At 36.1% G+C, this 27,973-nt stretch overlaps 1 protein-coding gene and 1 long non-coding RNA gene across 2 annotated transcripts; one reads left to right on the forward strand and one right to left on the reverse strand.

The window, feature by feature from the left end:
• Positions 1–3,506: 3,506 nt before the first annotated feature.
• LOC139150041 (acetyl-coenzyme A synthetase 2-like, mitochondrial) lies at positions 3,507–27,397 on the forward strand. The gene is made up of 15 exons (XM_070722192.1): positions 3,507–3,904; positions 6,435–6,531; positions 7,391–7,537; positions 7,829–7,881; positions 8,650–8,825; positions 9,806–9,958; positions 11,854–12,001; positions 13,330–13,467; positions 13,992–14,084; positions 17,771–17,880; positions 21,362–21,488; positions 21,982–22,109; positions 22,693–22,756; positions 23,576–23,697; positions 24,375–27,397. Exons 1-15 carry the CDS (start codon positions 3,541–3,543, stop codon positions 24,549–24,551), a joined length of 2,097 nt encoding a protein of 698 aa, XP_070578293.1. The 5' UTR covers positions 3,507–3,540; the 3' UTR covers positions 24,552–27,397.
• On the reverse strand, positions 14,884–15,901 carry LOC139150042 (uncharacterized). Its single transcript, XR_011556183.1, has 2 exons — positions 15,778–15,901; positions 14,884–15,088 (listed from the first exon to the last, which is right to left on the reverse strand). It is a non-coding gene; the product is annotated as an uncharacterized lncRNA (long non-coding RNA).
• Positions 27,398–27,973: the final 576 nt, after the last annotated feature.

Here is a 27,973-nt window from a genome sequence, read left to right on the forward strand (position 1 = left end):
CATAGCACACATGTTTCTGTGGCAACGACAGACCCTGGAAAATGCATTTCTTGGTCTAATTAGTTATTGGTTACAGATTTGAACTAGTGACATGTAGGTAGAGTTATGAACTGTATGTTGAAGAAATCAGTTACAAAGAAAAAATTTGCATTGCTTACAGAAAAAATAATGTGATGCAAGACTGAAAATAATAAAAAAAGATTTGTTGTCAAGGTGATGGAAAAAAATTGCTACCGTACCCATTTTCATCCAATCTCCCCCCCAAATCAGCTAGTTCTCCCCTATTGAGTTATTGTCGGTGTAGAATATTCACCAGTCCAAATTTGTGCAGGGTCTATTGTAATTTAGTGAGCGTTGTTTGGGCTCATTTGCTTCACTAAAGTGAAATTCTATGCTCTACTGACAATATGCCACACCCAATGTCATATGATTGACAGGATATTTAAGAACAGGAAGAATAATTAAATTGTCCATCGGAATCGCCACTTCTACTTTAGCCATTTTGGATTTTTCACTTTTTTACAATTTTTTAAATTTTTAAAATTCATTTAAATGAAAAAGCTCAAATGTTCGACCCCACCTTGAGGATGTTGAAAAAACAATTCAGCTATTGTCTTACTTTTAGGGCATTCTTGTTCTACGTAATTTGAATTTTTTTGTTTTCTGGGAGCTTGTGAAAATGCTCAGAAATTGTTCTGTTAATATATGCATTGCCTTTATGTTTGTAAACATATGGCAAATTGGTTATGATTTATTGTAGTAAATTTATATAAGCAACGGGACTAGCTGTAGCACCAGTGAGTAAAGCCACCTGGGAGCAAATTAGCCACATGGGGGCGCTGTAACAAAATCATTTTCTTGAAACTTTACACAAATATTCTTGGAAGTTGTGCAAGTGCAAAAATGAAATAAAAAATGGGGGTCACCACGCTCGTTTCCATGGAAACTGACTTTAAAATGGCGTCGTTAGAAATAAATAAAAATGATATATGTAATTCACTTACACTAAAGAAAGCATTTATAAAACGCTTAGCAAATGAGTTAATTTTAATAAATACCAAGACTTAAGATCCATATCTATCGAATGTATAGTTTTCACGATGTCTGTAAAGAAATTTTAACATAAGTATCGATTACAAAATGACGATATCGAAATTATATCACTACATAATTTTCGAACTTTCTTCCTGTCGCTTTGAATGGTGTCATTTTGACCAAACTTGGCCAATAAAATCCTGACATAATACCATTTAGTTTACACCTTTAATAAAAGGGTGTCAACACGCTACTTTTTACAATATCTCCAGGTGAATGGGTAATATGCGTCATGTAAATGGGAGAGAAATGTTAATTTTTCGCTCATATTGAATAAAAACCAGCTTCCTAGGGGGTCAAAATATGACAAGGTTATAGGTCACATGTATTTCTAAGAGACTGTGTCAAAAAATTAGGTAAAAGCGCAATTTCAACAATGACAGGTGATGTTAAATACATGCGCTACAAAATAACCCATATGCGGCAGGCTGGAGTTAAATCTTCACATAAACGTTCTATTAAAGCGCGTGTGCGTCCGAATTCGTCGCACTTTACCTTAATAATGGCAATACAATTTTCTGTTTGTCAGATTTCTTTCTTTCTATTTTCCAGTTTCTTTATACGTTTATTTCCTCATTTCGCTGGTTAACAGATTAACATTTAAAAGAAATATTTTAGTATTTTGATCAAAAACTAGGTGCCAATGTGAGAGCACAGAGGCTATTAAGGCTTAGAATCTTGTCATCTTTAATAAAACTTCGTAGTTCATCATAAATATGGGTCTACATGCTCATTAAATTTTCGATATAAACTTTCTGAGTATGGATATCTATAAAATAAATGATAATTCAAGTAACTAACTTGAACTTCCTGTTATTTACTGTTGAAAAGACTGCCGAGCCAGTATTTTGACTGCGCATCAGTACTGTGCAATGCTAACGAGGGGTTATAACTACCAGTATATTGACTATATATCTGAGGGTCTGTACTACAACTGCATAAATTTGGCATAAAATGGTCATTACCATTCAAGATTCCAGTGCAGTTAGGTACTTGTGCAAGTATACAATAATGATAGCAATATTATTTTCTATCAACAATATCCATGATCGTAAATTTATTAATAACAGGGTCGGTCTGTGAATTTGGCATCAATATTGATCATCATTCCTGATTTGAGTGCAGTAGTACTAGTAGGGTACTTTTGTAAGTATACATTAATGATAGAAAAATACAATTTTTATCATCAGTATTCATAATCATAAATTCATATTTTTACACTCATGCTATGACTAATATCGCCTCATGGCCCTGTTGGTAAGAGATGATAGGACTGGACTCACCTGGTGGGTCAAATCAGGCTGCCAGTATTAAAATCAACGTACGAGAATCATGAGTACATCTGAGGCGCATTTCAGATTTCCAACAAAAAGAATTTTGATGAGTTTATTATTTCAGTACACATAAGGGAACGAGCACAATTAATGGCAGGGGGGCTGGAAGAGAAAATATGTGGTGCATATATTTTTTACAGCCCCCCCTCTCCAACACCAACAAAAATTTTAGTGGCCTCCATCACCGGCAACAAAATTTTTTGTGGACCCTCCCCAAAAAAGAAAGATTACACAGATACAAAGTTGTACACATATATATAATCCTTATAACTTTTAATATATGCTTTAGTGAAAACAACATTCTTGCACTCTTGAAATAAATAATAAACCAATAAATATATAAATAATAAACAAACAAAATTACATATGTTCAAGCTTTACTACTCAAACACCTACAGCTACTTTTCGGTATTGTGTTGTGCTATTTTAATCTCAAAGAATGATGAAATTACCAAATACCTTATAAACAATCTACAAGTTCATTCAGTGCTGTTATAACCAGTTTCAATAATAACCAGTTTCAACCTAGCCTATGTATCATTACCAACCATTATTATTGTTGACAAATGATGTCAATTTTCAATAATAATATTGCTCATTTTACACATAACAACTGCATTGTGAGGTTTAAGACTTGATATTTCATCATGCTACAAGAAGTTTAACAAGGAACGCCAGGTTCAACAAGGAACAAAAATGCTGAAAAATATTCTCTGTCTGTCATGGTGTAAAAAATTTTGGTGGCCCACCCCTTACCTTCCCTGGAATTTTCATGGCCCACCCCAAGAACACTCGTTTTTTTCGTGCCCCCCCCCCCATTTTCTCTCTCTCTCTCCCCCCCCCCCCGCCATTAATTATGCTCGGTCCCTAATGTTGGAAAACACTTTCGTTTAAAAAAAAGTAATTTCACAGTTTTCGTAATTTAACAATTGAATGTGGATACAGAAGCCCCGGAAAACCAGCACAGTGACATGTGCACTCGAACATGATAACGTGGACGTAAAACATTCATGGTGTATGGTGCAGCTGAGGGCAGCGGCCCTGAGAGAAACTCACGTGTGAGACCCATGACCTCCATCCATATCAAAACAAATGAGTCTGTATAGCCAAGATGGCATCGGCGATATTTGGCGCGCTGTCGTTCTCAGGACGAATGAACAGTTTTTGCCGACCGTTGACACAAACAATAATCTATAAGTATGGAAGACATTTTTCAGCGACTGTTGTTCACAGATCAAGCAATGGCATCTGCTCAACGGATATCCCGGAGGTGAAAATTCTGAATGATCAACATGGACTGAACATCCAGAGTTACAAGGATCTCCACGACTTCAGTTTGCGTGACCCCGGACTCTTTTGGGAAACGCTAGCTAGGAACAGGCTCCACTGGTACCGAGATTTTCATCAAGCGATGGACTGTGACATAGAAAAAGGCAAAATGTCATGGTTTCTTGGCGGCCAACTGAATGTGTCAGGTATGCTACCGTATGAACCTCGCTGGTCCGCCCCTGTGATCACGCTCTCTGATAGTGAAAATGAAAATCGATGAATAGCTATGTAGGTAGGGCTGGCCCAAAAAGCCTTCAACAAAGGAACAGTCCTGTATGGCGATTTTTGGGGATTACTCGTTAGATACCTAAGGGTAAAAAAAAAATCCTTGGATCAGGTGCATACCAACGCTTTTTTGGTGAAGTAACATTTTATCTTGAACGAAAATGTATTAAGTGACTTTTCTTTCCAGTCAAGCGTGACTTAAAAGTCAAGTGTGATTTATGGCTTTTTGGGTAAAGTTACACGATAAGACCACTGTAAACGCAAATGTTAGCGTGTATTGTGGGTTACTCAATACACCCTTTAAAGGTAATTTATAAAAGTTGTCAAATGCTCGTGAAACCATGTTAGGCTGCGTTCACAAAAAAATGGTGGGGGATTCGAAAATTTTGGGTACATAGAAGGGGGGGACGGGGGGGGGGACTTGAAAGTTTTGCTCTGCCTGTAAGGCGGAGGGGGGCTGAAAATGTTTTGGTTCCCTTTTACTTCTTACATTTTCGGATTCCAAGGTTCGGTAGGTAATTCAATAAAAAATGAGTAAAATTTTCATGTCATCCAATTGTTCTAATGTTAGTAATAATAAAACAAAATCTAGAACCATTTTGTCCGATTTCATGACTTTTTTACCTCAGATCATATAACGCCCATGACACTGAAACATACTTGTACACAAAATCAGGCCAGAGAGCAACACATGGAAGACCAGGAGACTTGACAGTTATCAGGGATTTTTGAATTCTGGCATATGACAATAATCATATAGTAAAGTCAAAAGATGGGGTCCTCATGCTTGATTTTCTAAATTTTCACATTCTCATTGTAAAATAACACAAAAGTAAAACTTTTAACAGTAAAGACTCAAATTTAATGGAAAAAATGTGTTTAATATTGTACAAAATTACACCCAAAATTTCAGTGATTAAAACATTTATTTAATGGAATATTTTAACCTTATAATATTATTAGTTTCGTAGTATCTAAGTCATATATGCCTAGTACTTTTGAAAAAACTATTTTTTGGTAGGTAGGTCACTGTGCTTAGTTTTTTCACAATTTGGCAAAATGAAACCAGGAATTCACAATTTGCATACTCTCTCATGATTGTCATTTTATGTGCTCTTCAGCAGGTGCCAATGACCTAGCCAGAGTTGGATAAACTCAAGTCGGCATTGACTGATAAATCAAAAAATCCATTGATGTGTTTAAAAATAAATCAATTTAAGAGCTGGCCTCAGGAATATGGCGCTACAATCTGCTAATAACAGGTAGAGTGGAAAATCTGCGAACAGAACTGCCCTATAAGATGTTTGCATCCGTAATAAATATGCAGCTAATTATGATAATGGGGGGGGGGGGGGGTTTGAAAAATTCTGATCTTATAGATGGGAGACTTGAACAATTTTAAGGGTATTGATGTGGTGATATGAAAAAAAAATTAGATTTCAATTGTGATTCCTCACCCCCCCCCCCTCATTATTTTTGAACGCAGCCTTACAAGTAGTGGGTTGTGAGTAGATGTTACAGTTTATCAGCACTGCAGGTATTATATTGAATGCGGTCTTTACAATAACATAACAAACAGACTGGTTTTACAGGACTTATCAGCTGAACAATCACCAACTCAGTAGAATGTTATTTTCAGGGCACACTAACTGTGCACACAATTGGAAAGCGTTTTCCTGTCCTTGCATGATGATGTGCGTCCTTGGTGAGATTGTGAATAGACTGGGTGAGAATACGATAGTGACATTGACATGTCAAAGTTCGGCCACATGAAATTAAGAAAATGGAACGCCTCCCTCTGTTGACCCGTGGTTGACCCCAGCTGATAAACCAGTTCAGGCAAAGTTTAGGAAAGCCATAATTAACACAGAAAAGAATGGCCAGTGACCGAATTTATATAAAAAATGTTTTTCAAGTCCGTGTTTTAAGTTTTAAGTGAACATGAACACTTCTTGAATTAGGATAGTTGGATTGTTTTTAGAATAATGAATTCAGCAGAGTAGCTTTGGAATTTTTTGCATGAAGATACATATATTGGTTCAAATTGCTTGTAGTGATTGATGCTAGCTGTTTATACGTGCAACACAATAAAATCATAATCAGCAATAGTTACAATGATTCAGTGACAAGTGAATTTTCACCTACTTGCATGGTCAAGAGTGAGACAGTATTAAATTTCTCTGGATCTATCAGAAAGTGCCTGTGGTCAGAAATTGAATTTGATTTCACACAAAAAGAATTTCTTCTGGTATCATCAAGAAACTTCATCCAAGTTTGGTGATCACAGCTTGCTTTAAACTGTTAAGTATTCAGCAAACTTGAAGTAATATTGCACTAGCTAGCATATACAAAAAAACAACAAATACCCTTGTAATTTAAATGTGTTTTAGATGCACTCTGTTTAAAAGTGTTTTATAAGTTGAAGTTAAAATCCCATCAATCTATTCTCAGTGAATTGCGTCGACCGACATAAGGACAAAAACCCAGATAAAATTGCACTGATTTGGGAAAAAGATGAACCAGGAACTCAAGACACTGTTACATACCAGTAAGTATATCATCTTATATCTAGCTGTATGTATGAGGTGGAACACAATACCAAGTATTCAATGGGTTATTATGATAGATTAGTGTATATATTGTTACTGTCTATAGTGTTACTCACATTTTCCCATTTTTACAGGAAAAATTCTTGTTTTTAATCACATTGATGTTGTAAAATCTTTACATTAATATAGACAATTACATTTCATTATTACATGTTGGTACATAAAAGTGTTTTTGAATGACAGGTTTATAAAGTGTTTCAAGCTTTGGTATTTTTTTCAAGATCTTACACCATGTATTTCTCATACATTGCCTTTAGTTGTTCAATCTACTCAAAGTCATGAACCTTTATTTCAACAAAAATCCCCAAACAAACAAATCCCCCCCACCCAAAAAAACAAACAAACCCAAAAACAAATAAGTACCACTAAAGCACAACCATCGCTCTCAACCACACCAACTCAGTTGTTCATGTTTGTGTTTTTGTTCAAAATGTGCTTTATACTATTGTAGCGCTTTGGTGTAGTGTTGTATATGCTAGAGACTGCCATCATGTATGTTGTTGACATATAGCTCATTATCTTTGCACTAAGCTGCTGAGTGCAAGGTAGCTGAGATTGTCAATGACTTTTAATCTTTCTTGAGAAAGAGATGACCATGTTAAGATAAGGGTTATCACCAATGACCATGATACCTGTGATAGCACCAGCAGTGGTCATGTGATCTAGGATCAAAGTTGCAGATAACTCAATGAAACAAACAAACATTGGTTTGTCTCGATCCTTTACCATAAACTTGATGAAAAATTCAAATTAGCCTTCCGAAAAAATCAGTGTTTTCTTAAATTCTTAATTTTCCAGGCAGTTGTATGAACTGATGAACCAGTTTGCAAATGTTCTGAAGAACCATGAGGTGAAGCGCGGTGACCGTGTTTGTATTTACATGCCTGTATCGCCATTGGCAGTGGCCGCGATGTTGGCGTGCGCACGCATTGGAGCCATCCACAGGTGACTTTACAGAGTATCATTTGATGTCATGAACTGACCTATTTTTCAATAGTATATTTTGAAGCGAGGTCATATGTCACAGACTTTTAATTCAAATGTATTATGAAATAGACCAAACATGGTCCAAGTTTAAAATTATCCAGTTTTTACGTTCTAGAGAATTACTGTATGAAGGAGAATTAAATTGTTGTGCACTGATTTGATTATCATTAAATTATGCAACCAGAAAAAATTATATGTGCTTATGATGTAATTTGAATGTGCTGTTTTATCTTTCCTTTTGTCTGGAAGTGTGGTGTTTGCAGGATTCAGTGCTGAAGCATTAGGTACTAGAATCAATGACGGTAAGTGCCCACAGTGGTGAATAATATTTTTTGTTGAAATAATACCATATTAAAGTAACAAATGAAAAATATTAATCTGCAACAATTATTTCTCACAACTGTTTTGTAATTTTAGTATTGAAAGATTTAGTACTAGAACATATTAGTTTATGAATATTTCGTTCCATCTAAACTATTAATCTAAACTATTTTTTCATTACACCATTGATGTTATAAATTATTTGCCACAGTTATGATGTGATGTTCATTATACATGTAGTTGCCTCCTGCAGTTGTCAAATTTGCATACAGTTATCCCAGACCTGCTGTGACCACTAACCCATTCACAGTAAGCTATTGTGCAGTGATATTGAGGCTGCTATGTTGACACATGTACAAAATCTGAATTTGGCCAGGCAAATGCAGCAGCACAGGGTGGTGTATGATTGAACAGGGAAAATAGAAATCATTTTACTGATTCAGCAGAATACATGTGGAAAATATAAGCCACAAACAGTGCTTCTCTGTCTGTCTGTGAGGACATCACATGTAGTAATAATTGGTCAGAAGTAACTTATCGCATTCAGATTTGATGAAAGAGAGTTGATTTGTGATTCTGCTATTTTCTAACATTAATATGCAACGATAAATATATTCAGTTGAAATTTTCAAAGAGAATTTTCAAAATTTCTTTACAGAAATTGCAAAATTGGTACTTTGGTAAATTCATTTTCTGATTAATTAAACCATTTATATAATGTATATTTTGTTTGTGTTTGTATTTGTTAGCTAAGGCTGAGGTGGTGATAACAACAGATCAGGGCATCAGAGGTGGCAAGGCCATTGACCTAAAACAAACTGTGGACAAAGCTGTGGCCAACTGTCCATCAGTAAAGAAAGTCTTTGTCACCAGGAGAACGGGTGCTGATGTTCCCATGGGAAGCCTAGACATACCAGTGGAAGAGGTGTGTGTATAATTTTCCTTCATACATTTCTCGAGATTAGCATTGCCTCTAGAGGTAAAGTCAGAAACATACATAGTTTGTTGTGCATCACCAGATTACTGCAACTTTACAACTCAGTAGGTCCCTTCTTTTGCATATTAATTAACCCTTTGAGTTCCAAAGTCAATTTTTTGTCACCTTCATAAAGTATAGCTTAGTCGATTTTTTGAGATTTTTGCCAAAATTTTGATAAAAAACTGAACACAATGAAATATGATGTCCATTTGGTCCAAAATTATAAAAACAATTGTAGAAAGATTCAGTCGCAGTAAAAGTTTGGTTCGAAAAATTACAGCACTCAAAAGGTTAATGATAATATCTATAGATTTACTAGTAAGCCCAACACTTTGTATTGGTAAAAGCAATTTGAAATTTACAGAGTAAAAGTAAAATTTCATGCCATTGACTTTGCAGTTATGATGGAATTAGTACATTTTGGTAATGAGACAACATTTCTTGATAAAAGAAAAAAAAAAGTTGAGAGACCAAGTGAAATTTGCCAAGAAAAGGAACGTCCAATCACAGAAAAAAAAAGATATCAGTTTGATCATTAACCATAAATGATAAAACTCTGGGTCATCTCTATGGTAACATTTTGACCCCCTTAAATCCAATTTTGCAATATATCAATGATATAATGAACAAGTAATGTTATCAGATCAAGTAAAGGAGCAAATTAGGTCAGCCATCATTTTAAGTCATTTATCATACTTTGAAGTTTAACAAGCACAATACTTCTCTCCCTTATCAAGGAAATGTACACATCGAAACTGACAGCATATCATTGATCTGCCAGGCTGTCTCTCTTTTGTCTTGTGTGTAAATTTCACCATGATAGGAAATGAAAGAGAATAATTTTGACTGCACAATAAACAATATAAAGCAAAAAAATTTAACAAAAGCCAATGAGAGTCACGAGTACATGGTTGCTTGACTTCCAGGAACTATCAAAACAGTCAACAGAATGTGAGCCTGAAGTGATGGACAGTGAGGATTTGTTGTTTATGCTGTACACATCGGGCAGTACTGGTAAACCAAAGGGTTTGGTGCATTCCCAAGCAGGGTACTTATTGTATGCAGGATTCACACACCAGGTGAGATTGGCACACTGTGTGAGGGAGACGAGTCTCACACATTGTGTGAGGGAGCTGAGTGTCACACACTGTGTGAGGGAGCTGAGTGTCACACATTGTGTGAGGGAGCTGAGTGTCACACACTGTGTGAGGGAGCTGAGTGTCACACACTGTGTGAGGTATAGCTGAGTGTCACACACTGTGTGAGGGAGCTGAGTGTCACATGTGTGTGTGTGTGAGGGAGTTAAGTGTCACACACTGAGTGTCACATTTTGTGTGAATCCGCTGATATTCTCTGAGAAGGCTGCCAGATCGTCAAACTTGTGAGTCAGCTAAGAATGTCACCTCATGAGTTAGCTAGCTGAGATGGTCACAATGTGGGTGAGCTAAGACTTTGCATTGTAAGATGTGCTACATTGCCAGCTTCTTGACATCTTGCCACCGTGCGTGTCATGCATAAATAAATAAGTAAATCTATATAACACTAAGCAATAGACAATTAATTTTGCCGCTAATAATCACCATTGCACAGAGCACACATAGCATATGCCACAAGAGAATTCAAGTTATTGCATTACCCATTCAGATAGCTTGTTTTAGAGGGGTGTACACTCTCACTTATTGACATGCTTAAACACAATCTATCATGTTTGTAGAGGTCAGAGGTCATGTCATATGTATGTACCGTGACCTTTAAGGCATGCGTTGGCGCAAGATTGTCTCATCAGAAAATTTACCAATAAGATTATAATTTCAATGGAAAACAAAAGACTATCACACCTCCATAATCCTCTTACAGACCAGAACAAAGGCGATCCCAGGGATCGCCAGAAATGCCTTTAAGTAAGGTTGGAATACTTTTATCATCAATGAAAACTTGGTGACAAACAACCCTTACCCATATGGGTAGATCATGTGACATGAAAGACATGTCAAGTCACAGCTAATAAGGTTTTGCATCACATGATAACTACCAATATTCCAGGCATTGCATTTGTAAGCAGTATGTCATGCTTATTGCGTACACTGTATACTACAGCAAATATAACAACACCAAGCTGTGCAGAGTGGAAACAGGCCAAAAACACATCATCTTATACACTTGCCTTATCTAAAAGAAAAAGGTCTTGCACCATACTTTCACAATAGCATATTTGTTCATTCTAAAAGTGTCCTTTCTGATTTATGAGCTTGTGCATTACAACATATTACAGTTGTAAAGGTCAAAAGTCATATTTGTGTACTCTGTCTGACCTCAGAGCAGTCAAGTCAGGCTGAAGTACTTTCATCATCAGTGAAAGATTTGCAACAAACAATCCTTGCACAGATGGCCGGATCAATTCTGTGACACTAACAAATATATCACGTCAGAGCAGGTTGACAATCTGACATTAAGTATAAGGCAGTCTGAGACAACTTCGATGTAACTGTACTTGCAGTGTTTTCCACAGCTTGAAAAAAAGAAGGGCTGCCAATTTACATCACAATACATAATTTGTATATTCTTTTTTGTGAAAATGGTTCTTATGCATGGCTATTTACATATAAATGAATAGATTTTTTGAAAAACAGAGGGTGGCCCACCCCTCAAAATCCCCTTGTGGAGAACCGGACTTGGTAATGCTGAGATTTTGTGTTCAATGGATTTCTTGATCAATGAACTTAACCATGACAAAGTGTTATGTAATGAAAGGCCTTTGTGTTTTCTTTTCTCATGGAAAAAATTATGGTAGCATTGTAATACGCTGTCGGTATGAAGTGTTCTGTATTTCAGGCATTGTTCAATAGGGCTACCTTAATTCATATTTGTTAACAAAGTACAAAGTAAAACACTATTTGTAGTTTTATGTCAGTATTCATGATAATGTTTGTTCAGACATTTTTTTTAAGTGTGTTTCTACAATTGCATATCTCAGACAGTATTTGATTACCAAGAAAATGATGTATTTGCCTGTGTGGCTGATATCGGATGGATCACGGGTCATACCTACGTCGTCTATGGACCACTGAGCAATGGCGCCACCACAGTCCTGTTTGAGAGTGTCCCTACCTACCCAGATCCAGGTGAGTGGCCAGAATTTTCTCCATCTGACAAGGTGAACAAGTTCATTCTGAAGAAATCAGTGGATCGTTTTACCCCCTCCAAATCAACAAGGCATGGATGTTTATAGCAACAGTCAGGGTGTACGGTTACAGATACAGATCAGTACAAATCGGTACAGATATTGAACGAATTGACCATATAATTGACTGCATAATTTTCCATAAAAAACTCAGGTCATCCATGACAAGAAATATGCCATTTTTTAGGATTCCTCAACTTACACGGCCTCCTATTGGTCTCAGTGCGTGTCACCTACATTTAAAAAGATTATGAACACCCCATATTGTTGATGATATATATATTTTTTTTGAACTGCAAGATGACAATCATATCAAGTCCGTGAAAAACATTACTCTATGTGTATCAGTTGCAACAACATCCATCAGATGCAGTGGATCTTATGATTTCAACTTACAAGCACCTGACTCATGAAATTTATCATGCACACAGAAATTTTATATACAGTCAAACCTGTGTATAGTGGTCACTCAATGGACCAAGAAAAAGTGACCACTATATGGAGGTGGCCTTTCTATAGAGGGTGGGTGTGGCATTACTTTCTGTGCAGGTGGTGCACTAAATGGTTAATTTAGGGAAAGATAAAAGTAATTATAAAATTCCATAACATAAATATGTTAAAAAACATAGAACAGCTATTTAGTTTCTGAAAGCTTGTAATGCAGAATGTAAAATCAGTAAAAGTAGACTTATTTCGTGCTTGCCAGTCTGAGCATTTTTGATAGAGGTCATTGAGAGTCAGATATATTGACCATTATATACAGGTTTTGTACCAAAATGGAGCAATTCCATGTGACCACTGACCACATAAGAGAGGTGGCTGTTCTGTAGAGGGCCTTTAACATGTAAAATGCCACGGGACTGCCACAAAGTGACCACTATAGAGAGGTGACTGCTCTGTAAGGGTGACCACTATGACAGGTTTGACTGTATATAAAGGACTGATGCATCCACATTGCAAGAAGTATCTGAACTTTACTCCTCATTGCTCCATTGGGGGAGTTAGTGGGTTATTTACCTCATCCTGTAATTGGGCTAACGCCTGTTGGATGATGGACTGAATAAAATAAAAAAAAACCAAAAAAAACCTGACTCAAAGAGTTCAGAAATCATGTCATCAGTTTTACTGCACACTCAGCAGATGAACAATGTTTCAATTGTACCGCAAAAGAGTAAAAAAAACTATTAAAATTAATTGTACATCTTTGTGAATTTAAGTTTTTTGTAGTGTGTGTAGAGCAGCATTCTTTTTTATCTTTCGTTGTACTAGGTCGTTACTGGGAAATGGTACAAAGGTTAAAGGTCAATCAAATATACTGTGCACCAACTGCCATAAGATTGCTTCTTAAATATGGAGATAAACATGTCACAAAGTACGACAGGTCATCACTGAGAACTATTGGCTCAGGTATGCTATAAATAGAATCATTAGAAAACAGATTAGATGAAATTTTAAGTGTTTTACTGAATGAAAATCAGTGTACATGCACTTTCAACCAAAGTCTGAGGTGATCAGTGTTAAACTGATATTTCAACTCTCAGAAATAATTTTGCTGTGAAAATTAATCTGAATTAACAAATCTGCATTTTCAGTACCTGAAGTGACCCTTTTTAAAAAATGCCACCCCAAATTTTTTTTCACATTGTCATCAAGCTACCAAGTATTGTTTCAGTGTCTTAGGGTCACACAGTATTGCTTACCTTGAGCTAATAAAGGAAATGACAGGAAAATTATTAAAAATTTGCAACTAATGTACCTCATCTCTCAAAGGTATGTGCAATGAGAAGCAAACATCTTTTTAACTAGAAAAAAATTGGAGAACTAGTATTTCTTATTATTCAAAAATTGGGAGTATATGCACTTGCCCTTTCAAGTAGTATGTTCTACTGTGCACTGTTCATGAAGTAATATCATGTTTTGTCCTTTTCAAGTTGGTGAGCCATTGAACCATGAAGCCTGGGAATGGTACTACAATGTTGTTGGGAGAAGACAGTGTACTTTGGTCGACACTTGGTGGCAGACAGGTACAGTAGTACGCCCTCTATCCCTTATAAAACTCACATACTTATTTAAGTTATCCATAAGTCTGTAAATAAGTCTGTATGTAAGTTGTTTTTGTGGCAGATACCTACTTGTTTCGTTACAGACTTGTTCCTTTTGTCTATGGCCAAAGTTAGGTCTGTACATACTACTAAGTATGTGTATAGGCCGAAAAATGTAAATTAGCTAGGTAGGCATCTGCCATACAGACCTAAAAATTAGCATAACCACTTAACAATACATACTTAAAGCGCGTAAATATAAGCAGGTAAAATTGGTATGTAAAATTTACATATATTAATTAGCATATATAAGCAGGTAAAATTGGTATGTAAAATTTACATATATTAGCATATATACATACTTCTTGACAATAAGTATGTATGTTCTTAAAAATTAGCATACATGCAATCAGATGCCTATATATTCAAGTCTCGATGCTTGAAAAAATTGCAAAACCAGGAATTGACAACAGTGATGCAGCCACATCCAACATTTTATGTATGATCATAATTATCATGCTTCTAAACTTGATATACCAGGTCAACAACTGAAAAGTGGACAGTGATACCCAAGACAGAGGGCAGCTTCCAGCAGAGTTCATGGGACAGTGTACATAGTAGCCTTCCCAATACTTCCATCCATTACAAATTCACTCGGTTCAGAATCATTTTGTAATGAACAGTAGTGGATAGACTTGCCATGTAAGAAACTAAAAATTAGTCTTACCTCAACATAGGGAACAAGACAGCACAAGAAGCAACAAGACAACACAAGAAGCAGTTCTCTGATGTCAAGTTTGCAAGCTCTTTATTTCATAGTGGAAGGGGAGATTCACGTGAAAAACCCAACAGAACACGTCTTAAAGTCTGCGTTTGATTGTTCACATTATCAAAAGTTGTTTTTGATGCCATCCTTATACTTTCCGATCTTGTTCTGAAACTTCACATTGGTCTGTTCAGCTTCTTGGCCTTCGCCCATAGATACACTGAGAATAAAAATGATAAATAACAGACAAGGATGTCATTACATGTGGAGAGTGAAATTGCTTGTACTTCGTAGACTATCCTTAATATAAAAATTCATGGAAAGAGCATTCATGTGCTTAAATGAAATTATAATAATTGATATAAAATAATTTACCTTCTGATAAAAACACTCATGACATATCTATAAATTATGTTCGTTGTGATTACCAAATCTTTGCTTTTCAACCTCATTTTCCCCATTGATTAGTGACACACCATCCAAACTACAACTACTGACCGGTGGTGATTGGGGTTCAGCACATCTCAAACAGAAGAAATGTAAATCAAAAAGTATCCCTTTATAAATTAAACCATGTCGAGTATCTGTTGTATATCATCAATCCGGTCAAAATTTTGAATCAATGAGTAAAAATAACAGATAATAGCCTGGCTCTATTCGTTACTACAACTCTCCTTGTAATTAACGCACAGAGATAGACAGTGACAGTGTGGAGTAACACTTGCACTGTCTATATTGGGGTACCAACCTCCATCATTCATGGTTTAATTTTTGCCAACACCGTTCGTTCGTTTCGTATACTTGAACAGGGTTCGCCAAGAATGACATCAATATAGCGTGACTAAAGAAGTGAAAACTGCGAAAATTACAGAGACAACTCGTGGATAAGGCGTATTGGAAATTACTTACCGAATTTTTAGACAATCTCTTCAGTCTCTCCTGCCTCCATGCTTCGATCGAACTATGCATATGGGGGTTGTGTTCGTGTTCTACAGGACGATATCGCGGTCGATCTCAGAATCGGTCATCCAAGGGCCATCAAGGCATCGTAAACGCTGTTTGTTGGTTTTAAATTCATAGCTAACCTGTACATACCCTGAATGATTATGTCCTGCGGTAATTTTACGCGAAACTGTGTCAAAATCAGAGCGGAAAGAGGTGACGATTTTCTCTCTCACTCAAAACGTCCTAACGTCCCACCGTACCAGTGCATATCAGATTTAATTTGCCGCTTAGGATTTGACCCGTGACCTTTTGGCAACTTGACCAATCATAAAGAAATCTTCACATGATCTACAATAATCTGACCAATCATAAAGAAGTCTTCACATGATCTATGACATCATCAGGCGTGATTCTAAAGTCCTGGGTTCAAAGTCTGATGACCCATGTGACCCACACACTCAGCCAGCTAGCAACGTGATCGAACACAGCTGCATGCGAGCTCGCGTTTGAAAAGCTAAAACGACAGAAAATACATTACATGTAAACCTGTACCAGATCATCACAACGCTCTGCAAAAACGTCTCCGACATACAAGTCTCGTGACTTACAAACTTGGCTCGATGATGACTTTCATCGCGCACGTCTGGTGTGAGTCGATGTTGAAACTAATACGCTGGGATAGCTGCATGGTAGCCCTGCGTACGATGCTGTGTGTTCCGCTACAGAACACACAGCATCGTACGCAGGGCTAGCTGCCTGGCATCATACGTAGTCGTAAGCTTTCAATCTACTCTGTGATCGGACTCGTAGTTATGTTTGAAAAGGCCCGGTAAGAAAACACAAAAGAACCAGATATACGTTATTTTTGAGTTGCAGTTCTTTGAAAGACTAGGCTTTTAAAGGGAGATATGCACGTGAAATAAGTTCAACCACATTTTACGTCGAGCTCAACCAACGTTCATTTTTCGCAAAGCGTTTTTTGGCAGATCGTCCATGTAGCCGACACGGACACGAACTGTCTGATCGTTTTTTGTCTTTTTTCTGTAGAAACAGTTACGCTTTCAATGAGAACTGATCATTCGCAAAACGTACATAAACAGTCAGTGATTGATTTTCTGTACCGATCAAAGTCAAATGGTAGTTTTTTTCACACAATTTGTTGAACTTCAAAATCAAAATCAACTATCACACATTTCCGAATATGCAGCGTATGCCTATTGTGCAGACTTAAAATACGCGACACCGGCCCAAAACAACATAAGTCTGTAGGAAATTAAACGTAAATGTTTATTTTGACCAAGTAGATAACAAAATAAGTTGTTATGCTCTCCGGACGTAAAACAATTAGGTATGTGTGATCACAAAATAAGTATGTATGAAGTTCCAACCACTTATTTTCCCAAAAATAGGTCGTTTTGGGTCGGTATAGACCTAATGACTACACAGTAACTACTTGATAAGTCGTTCAGTTTTCTACGGGATACCAATGTAGTGCAACATGAACTGACAATAAGGGTTACATTTCAATAAGAATGGAAAATTTCATTTGTAACCCTCTGAGTATATGATTGATTCAAAGAACACTCCAAAAATTCTTATCTCAAAGGGCACAGAAATGCCACAAGTTAGTTGACAAAACTTGGCACATGCACGTGGGGTGTGCAGCATTTGAAGGTCGTCATCATTGTCACTGCCTCTCTTATGGTTATTCATCAGAACTGAGTACCCTTTTACGTTGAAAAAGGAGTTCCTTTTACCTGAAGTTTCGCAAAGTGGGGTATCCAGCTGCTTCACTGTATACTTCACTTCGGTGATTATATTGATTACTGTTATATGAGTTCTTCGTAACACATTTTGAAACATTTTAAATCTCTGTTCCAGACATAAAGGGAGTTTCTATTCTGAAACTGTCAAATCACCATGACAATAACTTGTTGTAATCATGTTATTTCTGCAGAGACTGGTGGCATCCTGATATCTCCCCGTCCGTCAGAACCAAATGCTGAATTGCGGGTTGGACCGATGAGACCTCTGCCAGGAATACAACCAGCTCTTATGCATGAGATGGTCAGTAATCCAGAACTCTTGTTCCAACTTCCATTGTAGCGTAGATATGCCACTCTGAGTAGAGGCTTTGTAATCTTAATTCATCTGTATTTAATGCATGAATACATAGTTGCCTCTAGGTATGTATACCAGAGTCCATGGTTGGAGGACTGTAGTATAACCACAACATCTTTTTTGTCAACATCGTAATCCTCATTACTGTATATTACTATGCATATTTAATGTATATGTACATAAGTGTATTCAAATGGACATTGTTCTCTACTCTCCCTATCTAGGTATGGCTGGGTATATACCTTCCAGTCCTGGTCAACAGATTCTTGACTGTGTTTCCCATCAGTTTATGATTCTCATGTTGATAACATTTTCTTTCATAAGCTGCAAACTTTGACTCTGTTTGTCCTACACAACCTAAGAAAGTTACAGTATTGTATTTTATAAAAAGTCCTACTTCTCGACACACTTTGTGTCACACTTCTTTGTCCTTGTGTCAGATATCCAAACTTAATCAATAGAGGGTGCTGTATTTACCTCTGGAGAAAAAGTCTTACTGGCTGTGGGGTGTACAAATATATTATCAAGTAATTGAAATAATTTTGTATCAAAACTTATGCATAAAAACAAATGAAAAGACATAATACAAATAAATGGCAGACTATTTTGTTCTTTTTCAAACAGAAAGAGCTGCTCAACTTCAAATAATGTTCCTTTCACACGTACAAAGTAGCTAAGGTTTCAGTTTGTGATAAAATTGCATGCGTCACAACCAAGTATTTATTTCCATTCATGAATTTTCATTCTCAGTTTCTTTTGGTCAAATACACAAAAACAATTTTTAAATTTAACGTTGACTCTTTCAGCCTTCATTTCCTCAACCTGGGGTCATACACCGTGAGGAATACAATGGGGATCTATGAAAACTGGCGAAGGTGTATAAAATGGCAATAAAAAACACACATTTAACTTTCACCACCGTGGTTTGGCACAAACCAATTGTTCTCAATGGTGATTTTTACTCGTTCACATAGGATTTCGGTTGAACAGGTTAAAATATCATTCGTTTGAACTTTCCAGTAACAGACATAAATCTTGACAAAATTATTGTTACGTTTAGAAAGTTGAATATGCATTGATCATGGAATTGTAAATGAACTGTTCAGTCGTGTTCCTTCATCTAACTCACAAAGTTTTTTTTATCCTTCCAATGATGGAATTCCCACGGACATATTACTCATAACAGGAAAAGGTAATTTTTTGAGCCATGTGGATTGTTATGTGTCTGTATGCATTATTTGTTAGAAACTAGTCTGCATGTAATGTTTGCAACTTACTACATGCTGAATGTGCTATTTTTGTTACTGTGTCATGTTTTACCATAGTGGAAACTCTTCTGTTTAGTTTTATACATTCTGATACTAGAGTAGAATCCAAGCTTCACCAGCAGTATCATGTACAAATGAAATTAAGTTTGAACCATTTGCTTCAAATGCCATGTGATAAATCTCATTATTGTTTAATAGCCATGTGCATCTGCATACATTGAAATCCCATTGTATATTCAAAATGGTTTTGTTATCTTTCATAATCCAGAAACATTAAGTAAAGACTCATTGATGAGATAGGAATAGGCTAAATGAAGTTTATGGTAATTGTAATTTATTGACAGTAACACTGTGACGATAAAAGTTTCAAAGTCTTGCTGATATACTTTGCTCAACAAAATATTGAAATATTCCTTCCATGACAGAGAATAGTAGTCACTTTTCAAATGCTTAGATTACACTAATAAGTTACCTTAAACTTTGCACAATCATAATTTTAAATTCAAAATGGCTGCCATCATCTATATAACACTTAATGGGAAAAAACGAATGTCTATTTTTACAAAATTGAGACGACATAAGTTCACATGATCCACTGATGGTGTATTCTTGACGTTTCTTTGATTTGATTTTAACACCTCAGTGCTAGCTTTGGAAGATATGCACTGCATATGTCAAACACCACGAATGTGTTCTACATATGAGAGTGCTAGCATCTTTGTTTTAGAACTACATTTAATCAATTTCTGAACTTCTGTATTATCACTCTCCACTCAGATTAACAGCGATTTTTTAAAGTTTTATACCGGATAACACATTGAATTATCTAGTCTTCTATTACAGCTAAAGACTATTAACTCTAACCTTAATCTGATTTAATTTCACAATTTTTTCTATGCACTGCTAATGACTTACCCTTCATTTCCAACAATGTACTTCACTACTTATTTATTTATTTATTTAACTTTATTTACTGTCGATAACATGTTCGGCCAATAAGGCCGATCTTCCACAAGGTCGACATTAAAAAATTTACAGAATGACAGAGGAAAAAAAAATACAAATACTAGTACAAGCAACAAACCAGTAAAAAATCAGGTCAAGAAAAAATAACAGCAATTAGGACAATAAGACAACTAACCCTACAACAAAAGGCAAGAACATATCACACCCGATCCGTCAGAAATTTATACAATTGCAACTTGAAAGATCTCAGATTTGGGCTGTTTTTCAAAGATGAGGGGAGTTCATTCCAAAGGACAGCGCCAGAATATGAAAGGCTTTTTCTCATTATTTCCGTTCTAATTTTTGGCAAGTACTTCTTCAGCAGTTTGTGTGGACTGAAAGATCCATCACTTGAGGGCGCTATTTACACTTCTTCTCTAGTAAGAGGGGGAGGGGGTTGAGCATAGAGAACACCCTCGAGTGACATATCTTTCAGTCCATAGTTTGTGTTTTTGAAGCTGTTACTGTTTACTTTACTTAAGAGGTAATATGTCATCAGTGGAGCATGTGTGAGATATATGTGGGCCTGATACAACCATCTGTGTACCTTGATGTTTACAAATGAACACTTCAGAACACAAAAAATTGAAATCCGGTGAAAGGTCTAAATAGGTGTTTTCTGCTAACTATTTGCAATGCAATACTTCATTGTTTGATTGGGATTAGGCTCGTGGCGGGGTGAAAATGATTGACCCTGTCTGTGTGAAAGAGCAGCACAAAAATTTGCACTATCCCTGTTTTGCAATACAAACTCCCATACAACTCAGACCCACCAAAGGGATGTGAGCTTACAATAACAACTGAGTAACTGCAGTTTCCAGAGTGTCAAAATTGTGGTAGACTGAAAGATCTGTTGCTCGAGGGCACTCTCTACACTTTCCCTGAGATAAGGCAGCTCGGAGAGCGTCCTCGACCAACAGATCTTTCAGTCTAACATTGTGGCCATTCTGAGAGAGTATAGAAATGGCTGATGGTTTGCAGAAAAATTCACTCATGACTACCTGATGAAGTACACCCTGCATAGTGATTTTCTCGACTCGTCTTCTGAATCAAAATGATATATTTTCATTTATAATTCAACAAATTTCTTCAGAAATATTTTAAATATCAGAATTTTGATTCTAATGCATAATTGACATGTATTCCATTTTCAGCACAAGGAAGTGGAGGGCAATGATGCTTATGGTGCACTATGTATCAAAAAACCTTGGCCAGGTATAGCTAGAACAATTTACGGTGATCACCAGAGATTTTTGGACACTTACTTCACTCCATATCAAGGTAAGAAAGCAACATGAGAGAATTTTGAGCAGATAAGACAAGATATTAGAGTGATTTGTTACAAATTTTCCTTTTTCTTCATTCAGCCAGTAAGAGTAGCACATTTGATTCTAAGGATAACAAGCATACTTTAACTGTCGTCATGTAAAATTTTTTTAATTTCTCTTATTGGTAGACTTAGTCCTGAAGTCAATAATAGAGATTTTAAAGCTCTGAGTTAATTTGTAATGGTTATAATGGGTGCGTTGGTAAGAGTGAAATATTATTTTTCACCTGATATTAACAGAGTATTGTGAATGTATATTCTCGCAAAATTTGGGCAAATATTAAAGCTTCATTTTAGAAATTCTCAACAGTTTTCTGATAGTCAAATCAGAAAAAAGCTGAAAATGATTTCAGTTTGTGAAGACTTCACATTAAAGTTTTAGAATGCAAAATGGCTGACAGAAATCTGAAAATTTACGTGTTGTCCTATTTTCTAAATTCAATTCAGATATGTACTTCACTGGTGACGGCGCACACAGGGACCAAGATGGTTACTATCTCATCACGGGACGTATGGATGATGTCATCAATGTTAGTGGACATCGTCTTGGAACAGCAGAGGTGGAAGATGCAATGGTAAGATAAGATAGTCTTTGGTTGTAAAATAGAGTTTTATTTGCAAAATTTAATGTATATGAATATTTGACCAAGGTACCCAAAAGAATAGCGCTGATTGCAAATGACGTCATTTTTCCACCATTAATATGCATAAATAATAATTTGTCTGCATTTTCTGCATAAACAACAAAAATAAAACCTGCTTAGTGTTACAATGGCTACTAAAAGTCACACTAATTTGTATGAATTTATGGCTCGACTACAAGCTGCAACAACAGGCGCCCATACAACAAAATTCATCCAAATTTTAGGCAGCGTTGTCCGATGTCTCGTGCGTGCAGCTAGATTTATAACAAACCCTGAAATCATGATCAACGCTATTTCAACCAGGGTCACATATGCCCATTGCGACTGTAACCTCTACAGATATGAATTTACGTCAACTAACGCTGTGGCAGAGTTTCAAAATTGTTGCACTCGATTTTATAAAGAAAATGGCCATAGCATGCAGAGTGATTTAGTGGTTTGAAATTGAGATATTGAAATTTCCACAAATCAAGGTGTATGTGATGATGTATTGAATATGTTATTTACTGAACAGGACGAACATCCAGCTGTAGCTGAGACAGCAGTGGTTGGTTTTCCTCACGATATCAAGGGAGAAGGTACAGTGTTCCACTGATGTGACTTTTTTTTTAGCTCACATTTGGTATACCAATGTGAGGTTATCGTATAAGCTGAATCAGGTCATTTGCATCTGATTTGCATGTCTGTATATTTGTGGGTATGTGCGGATGTATGTCCATCACACACAAAGGCTCCCATACCGCCAAAGCTACTGTCTCAGTATTTGGGGTACAGGTAGATGTAGGGGTTGAGATGTGAATTTGTTCAAATGAACACATCAGTGTCAAAAATGTGCAAATGAGGTAAGAAAAAGTGAAATCCGGCAAATGTGCAGGCCAGTAAGAAACAGGCCAACTCCACTGATCTTGAATCATTTCCTGTCATTGTTTATGAACTGCTACATATTAACAGACCTGATGAAACCATAGACAGTAGAGGGGGCGAAGACCGTTTATACTCAAACTAAGAGGGGCTTGTTTCTGCTATGCATGTTGCTAAAGTTGACCTCCAGTACCTAAAGTTTCAGACCTTCTTTACTTTTGTCATTCCTGCTTTTCTGGTTTAAATATTTCTTGTTGTTTTTCTGGTTGTACTGTGCAGAAATCATTGTCATAACATCAACATAGAATTTTCCTCCACTGAACAGATAGAAACAACATTTATTGTTGATCATTGGTAACCCATACTGGTATATACCAATTCTGATCAAATTTGAGGGACACCGTATAATTGCGGTATTTTTCCCTCATGTTTTCATTTTAAATCCATATATCCTCTCATGGTGAATAAAATGCAATTGATTCATGTCACATTTCAACAGAGGATCATCCTAATTATGCTTATGAATCTTTTTTCAGGTGTGTATGCATACATCACCCTGAAGGAGGGAGTCACTGAACCAGAAGATCAGATAATGAAAGAGCTGAAAGAGTTGGTGAAGACTCAGATTGCTAGCTATGCTGTACCTGAAATGATACAGGTATGATTTCTTGTCCAAAATTCTTCCCCCCTAGTCTGACTTATAACTTGGGCAAAGTTACTTGTTTGTTGCAAATTTTGATGGAAAATATTTAAATTTATGCAAGCACTAGCTTGTGAGTGCTATCCTTACCACAGATGTTGGTAGAAATAATTGAATATCTGCTGTCAGATGGCAAATTTGAAAGATCAGGTATCTTTCAGTTATTTGACTGTAAGAAGTACCATACCTGAGGACTTTTTCAAGTTATAAATTTCAAAGTCAATTGTCATAGAATATATATTCTAATTAGTTTCTACATTAAATTTCCACGCCACACAACACTGGGGAACCTGTCATATTTTTTCAAAAACATGTTTTGAGGTAAATATATATATATATATATATATATATATATATATATATATATATATATATATATATATATATATATATATATATATATATATATATATATATATATATATATATGACACACACTCCTCAAAACTGTAAAGTTAACCTTTTACTAATTCTAATTTATTCAAGTAACTTTTAACCATATCTGTTTAATAAAGCAGGACTGGACAAGGCATGTAGTCGATCCAACCTTTCACAATGTCCACAGTTTAGAACTGTAAAGTGCTTCATATCATATATGGCAAATCATGGTCATATTTTTGTCCATCAATAAACAGGTCGCACCTGGATTACCCAAAACTAGGTCGGGGAAGATAATGAGACGCATTCTACGCAAGGTGGCAGCCAATGAGCATGGAGATTTAGGTGACGTGTCAACACTGGCAGATCCATCAGTTGTTGAAACCATTGTTAAGAACCACGATATTCTATTGCAAAACAACAAGTCATCGTAACTTTTGCTTTTTCATAGCAAAATACATTATCCTTCCCCCTTCTTTGAAGACAATATTTCTTTCAGCCTTCATTTATTTCATTGGTGTCATTTTTTTTTCAAATTTGCCTGAATGATTACTGTAAAGATAGCGTACAAGCCAATAAGTTAATAGAGATGTGGCTTTTAGACATTGCTGATGTAGTCATGGGTAATCTATGGTTCCAGTATAGATAATTGTTTACAATTATGGTCAGTTGTTGACTTTTTAAATGTGGCACAGGCTTGAAGCCACAAGATTGATTCCACTGCAAGATTTTTTGAAGAGTCCACAAATATCTTGCCATTTGAATAACTGAAAGCATAATTTTGGCTCTCAGCTTTGTTTCACAGCAAAAAGAGATCATAAATTTTGCAGTACATTGTAACATTTTTTTTCTCTGCTGTTTAGTTTTTTCTTGCCACTTTTGCCGTCAGTATTCTCTCTGTATTTTATCAGGATTCACTACTCAGGCGTGAATTGTACGTGTTTTCTGTTTGATCAAGTGTGACACACCATGGGATTCAAAGCAAAATGCTACAATGCCAAATAACTGTGTTAGAATTTGCCCATGGCAATGAACTGTAGCAGCTATAGATGAAGGAAAGATATTACATTTATCTGAAAGCAAGTTGTACGTAGTGAATGACGTTTTTATGTCACACGGCTGAAGTAACTTTTAAGATGGTATCATGGTGGAAATTTTAACAATTTAATTTTTGTCAATGTTGGTGTGGTGCTTCACAATTGAATCTGGTTACATAAGGGAATGAAGAAATGTCTTTCTGTGCTGTAACTTTCACTATGCAATTGAGTCAATCCTAGCCCATCATCGATCACACAAAGACTGGATATCCATATTTCTCTATCTTTTTAGGAGGAACGTCATGCACTTGACATATCTGTGATGCACTTGTTAAAGTATTACTTTTCTATGACATGCTCACATTACAAATAACCATGAAAACAAAATTAGAAAAAAATCACTAATCTAGGTCTACCCATGATCCACACTTTGTTTTCAGAATACTTCATAGAACGTTATCTATGTAAACTGCACTGATTCCCTTGGCTTTGGGAAAAGCATACAGGGATTAAGTCTGAAATAACGGGCTTCCATTTCTGCAGAAAGTTGTGTTATGTAAAGTTTGAAGTGAATTGCTAATCGTTTGTCCTCTAGCACATCTTTTGTAAGGAATTATGGTTGGTAAATTTTTGCGGGATGAAAAACTTGTAGATATGTAAATTGGTGGCATTATATTTCAAGTCACAAGGATTTCATAATTATTCAGTCAAGGAGCATTACACTGTGTCTTTAAGAAGTTCAAGGTCTCGGGCAAGTCAGCTTATTCTGATTAGACTGCTCAGATTAATATAAAGCTCTGTAGGATCCTAAATAGCCTGCCACCGCTGATTGAATTTGTCTACTGTGTGTAGAAGTACACCACAAATTATCACATCAAATTCTACTCCTGCAGGGAACTGTATCAAATCTGGTAAAGCTAATCTTGCAAAAAAATCTGTATTTACCTCAGATTTTGAAAAGATATAATGTTAACTACTCAATATTTTTAAATTAATGTATTCAAGTTGTTGACACTATACTGGCATAATGTAGCATCCGTAGCGTGATTTGCATTTTAGCAATAATAGTAATGTATTAAATTAGTAATGAACTTGGTTTGCTGACGTCTACTATCACAATTTACATGGATGTTCAAATCTACTATCCCAAGCCCATGAACTGGTTTTATGACTATCCCACATGGTTTCAGCACCTTCTTGCCAAACAGACAATTGGCCTATTTTAGCTGGAAACTAACGTATAGACCATTTGGTATGTTGAAATTGAGGTTGGGCTATCTTTTTTCACCTACTAGGCTATGGGTCAGTAGATTTGAAAATTATTTGCTCGCCTCTACTGTATGTTGGGCATTTATGGTGAAATTGGAAAACTGGGTGCATTCAATTGTGCTGTTCCAGCATTTTGTATGATATGACGGTATTTTGTCAATTTTCTATCAAAACATGGCATGCATGTGGGGAACCTGTAGAGAGGTGTGGGCATAATGAATTCGAGGTAACAGGGTTAATTTAATTGTGTTCCAGTATTTTGTATGTCATTGATGGGACGGTATTTTGCCATTTTCTTATCAAAACATACCATTGCATGTACTAGGGAGCCTGTGGAGAGGTGTCTACTAACACAGTAACATTCATTGTTGGGCATAATGACAGTTGGGAAACAGGGTTAATTTAATTGCATTATTCTACTACTATGTACAGTAATTTTTTTTTTGCCATTTTCCGCTCAAAACATGTAGACATTTAGGGCCAGTGTACGTTCAAATTAAAGAAAATACTAATAATAAGATTTGATTTCCTATGAATGATTTGCATAAGGCAAAACTTCAGGGCTTGATTTCCATGTCCTTTGGAAACATTTTGATCAGTTACTGGCTGCGAAAAAGTACATTATGAATTGTGTGTCTATAAATCTATATTTGGCCATAAGGATTGTGGAACAAATGGTCTGTGATTCATTAAAGATGTTTTTATTGTTATGGGGAATGGGATAGAATTCATGCCTTCTTGAAAATGTTTCTTTCTGTCTTCCCTGTTTACTCAGGGTGTTTGTGTGTGTTATGTTGTGTATCATTTTAGAAAAGAAGCCAACGAGTCTGTAATTTTTTTTTTGCTTGAATTCAATGCATGCAAAAGGTCACTTGTTTTGCACCAGGAGTACTTTTAAGATTTGTATATGTAGGAGAAAAAAATATATTTGTAATAAAGATAGAACTTCCTTCATAGGAACACAGAAACTGAAATTGGTTGTCCATTGTTTTCTATCAATTATGCACATAAACATCATCAAGTTCGATGTTTGTCAAAGCTTTAATTGATCTCTATGCTGCGTCACCTCTGAACTTGACAATTTTTCATTCAGCAAGAGAAGTCAATCCACAGGAAGAGTAGAGGAAATAGCCCAGCTAGCACTTGACCATGCCCTTGTCAATCTGTGGTACAAACAATACATAATGACTCCTATCACAGGACATGCGATTTCTTTAACATGTCAGAGCTATAGAGCTATTAAAGGTAGGGGAATCGATCCCAGGGATCGAGTTTGTTCTAGTCTGTAAGAGGATTATGAAGGTGTCATAGCCTTTTGTTTTCCATTGAAATTGTAATTTAGTAAGTAAATTTCCTGGCAAGACAATCTGGCGCCTGAACCATGCCTTTAACACTCCATGTACGAGGTCATTCAGAAGATGATGTTATTCAACTATGTGATGAATACTGTGTATCTGTTACTGTCATCAGAGGTTTGAAGAGTGCAGACAGCTCTGAGTCCAGTGGTAAATATATTGGCTAGGTTCTCTGGTGCGGGGTCATTGTGGATG

The sequence above is a fragment of the Ptychodera flava genome, chromosome 14 (genome assembly GCF_041260155.1).
Source record: "Ptychodera flava strain L36383 chromosome 14, AS_Pfla_20210202, whole genome shotgun sequence".
Classification (NCBI taxonomy): Eukaryota; Metazoa; Hemichordata; class Enteropneusta; family Ptychoderidae; genus Ptychodera; species Ptychodera flava.

What these genes read in the sequence shown, in the direction of transcription:
- LOC139150041 (XM_070722192.1), top strand. Translation starts at nt 3,541, where the DNA reads ATGGCATCGGCGATATTTGGCGCGCTGTCGTTCTCAGGACGAATGAAC. An exon ending in CGCATTGGAGCCATCCACAG is followed by an intron (nt 7,538 to 7,828) that starts GTGACTTTACAG and finishes TTTGTCTGGAAG; the next exon opens with TGTGGTGTTTGCAGGATTCA. An exon ending in CCCTACCTACCCAGATCCAG is followed by an intron (nt 12,002 to 13,329) that starts GTGAGTGGCCAG and finishes TCGTTGTACTAG; the next exon opens with GTCGTTACTGGGAAATGGTA.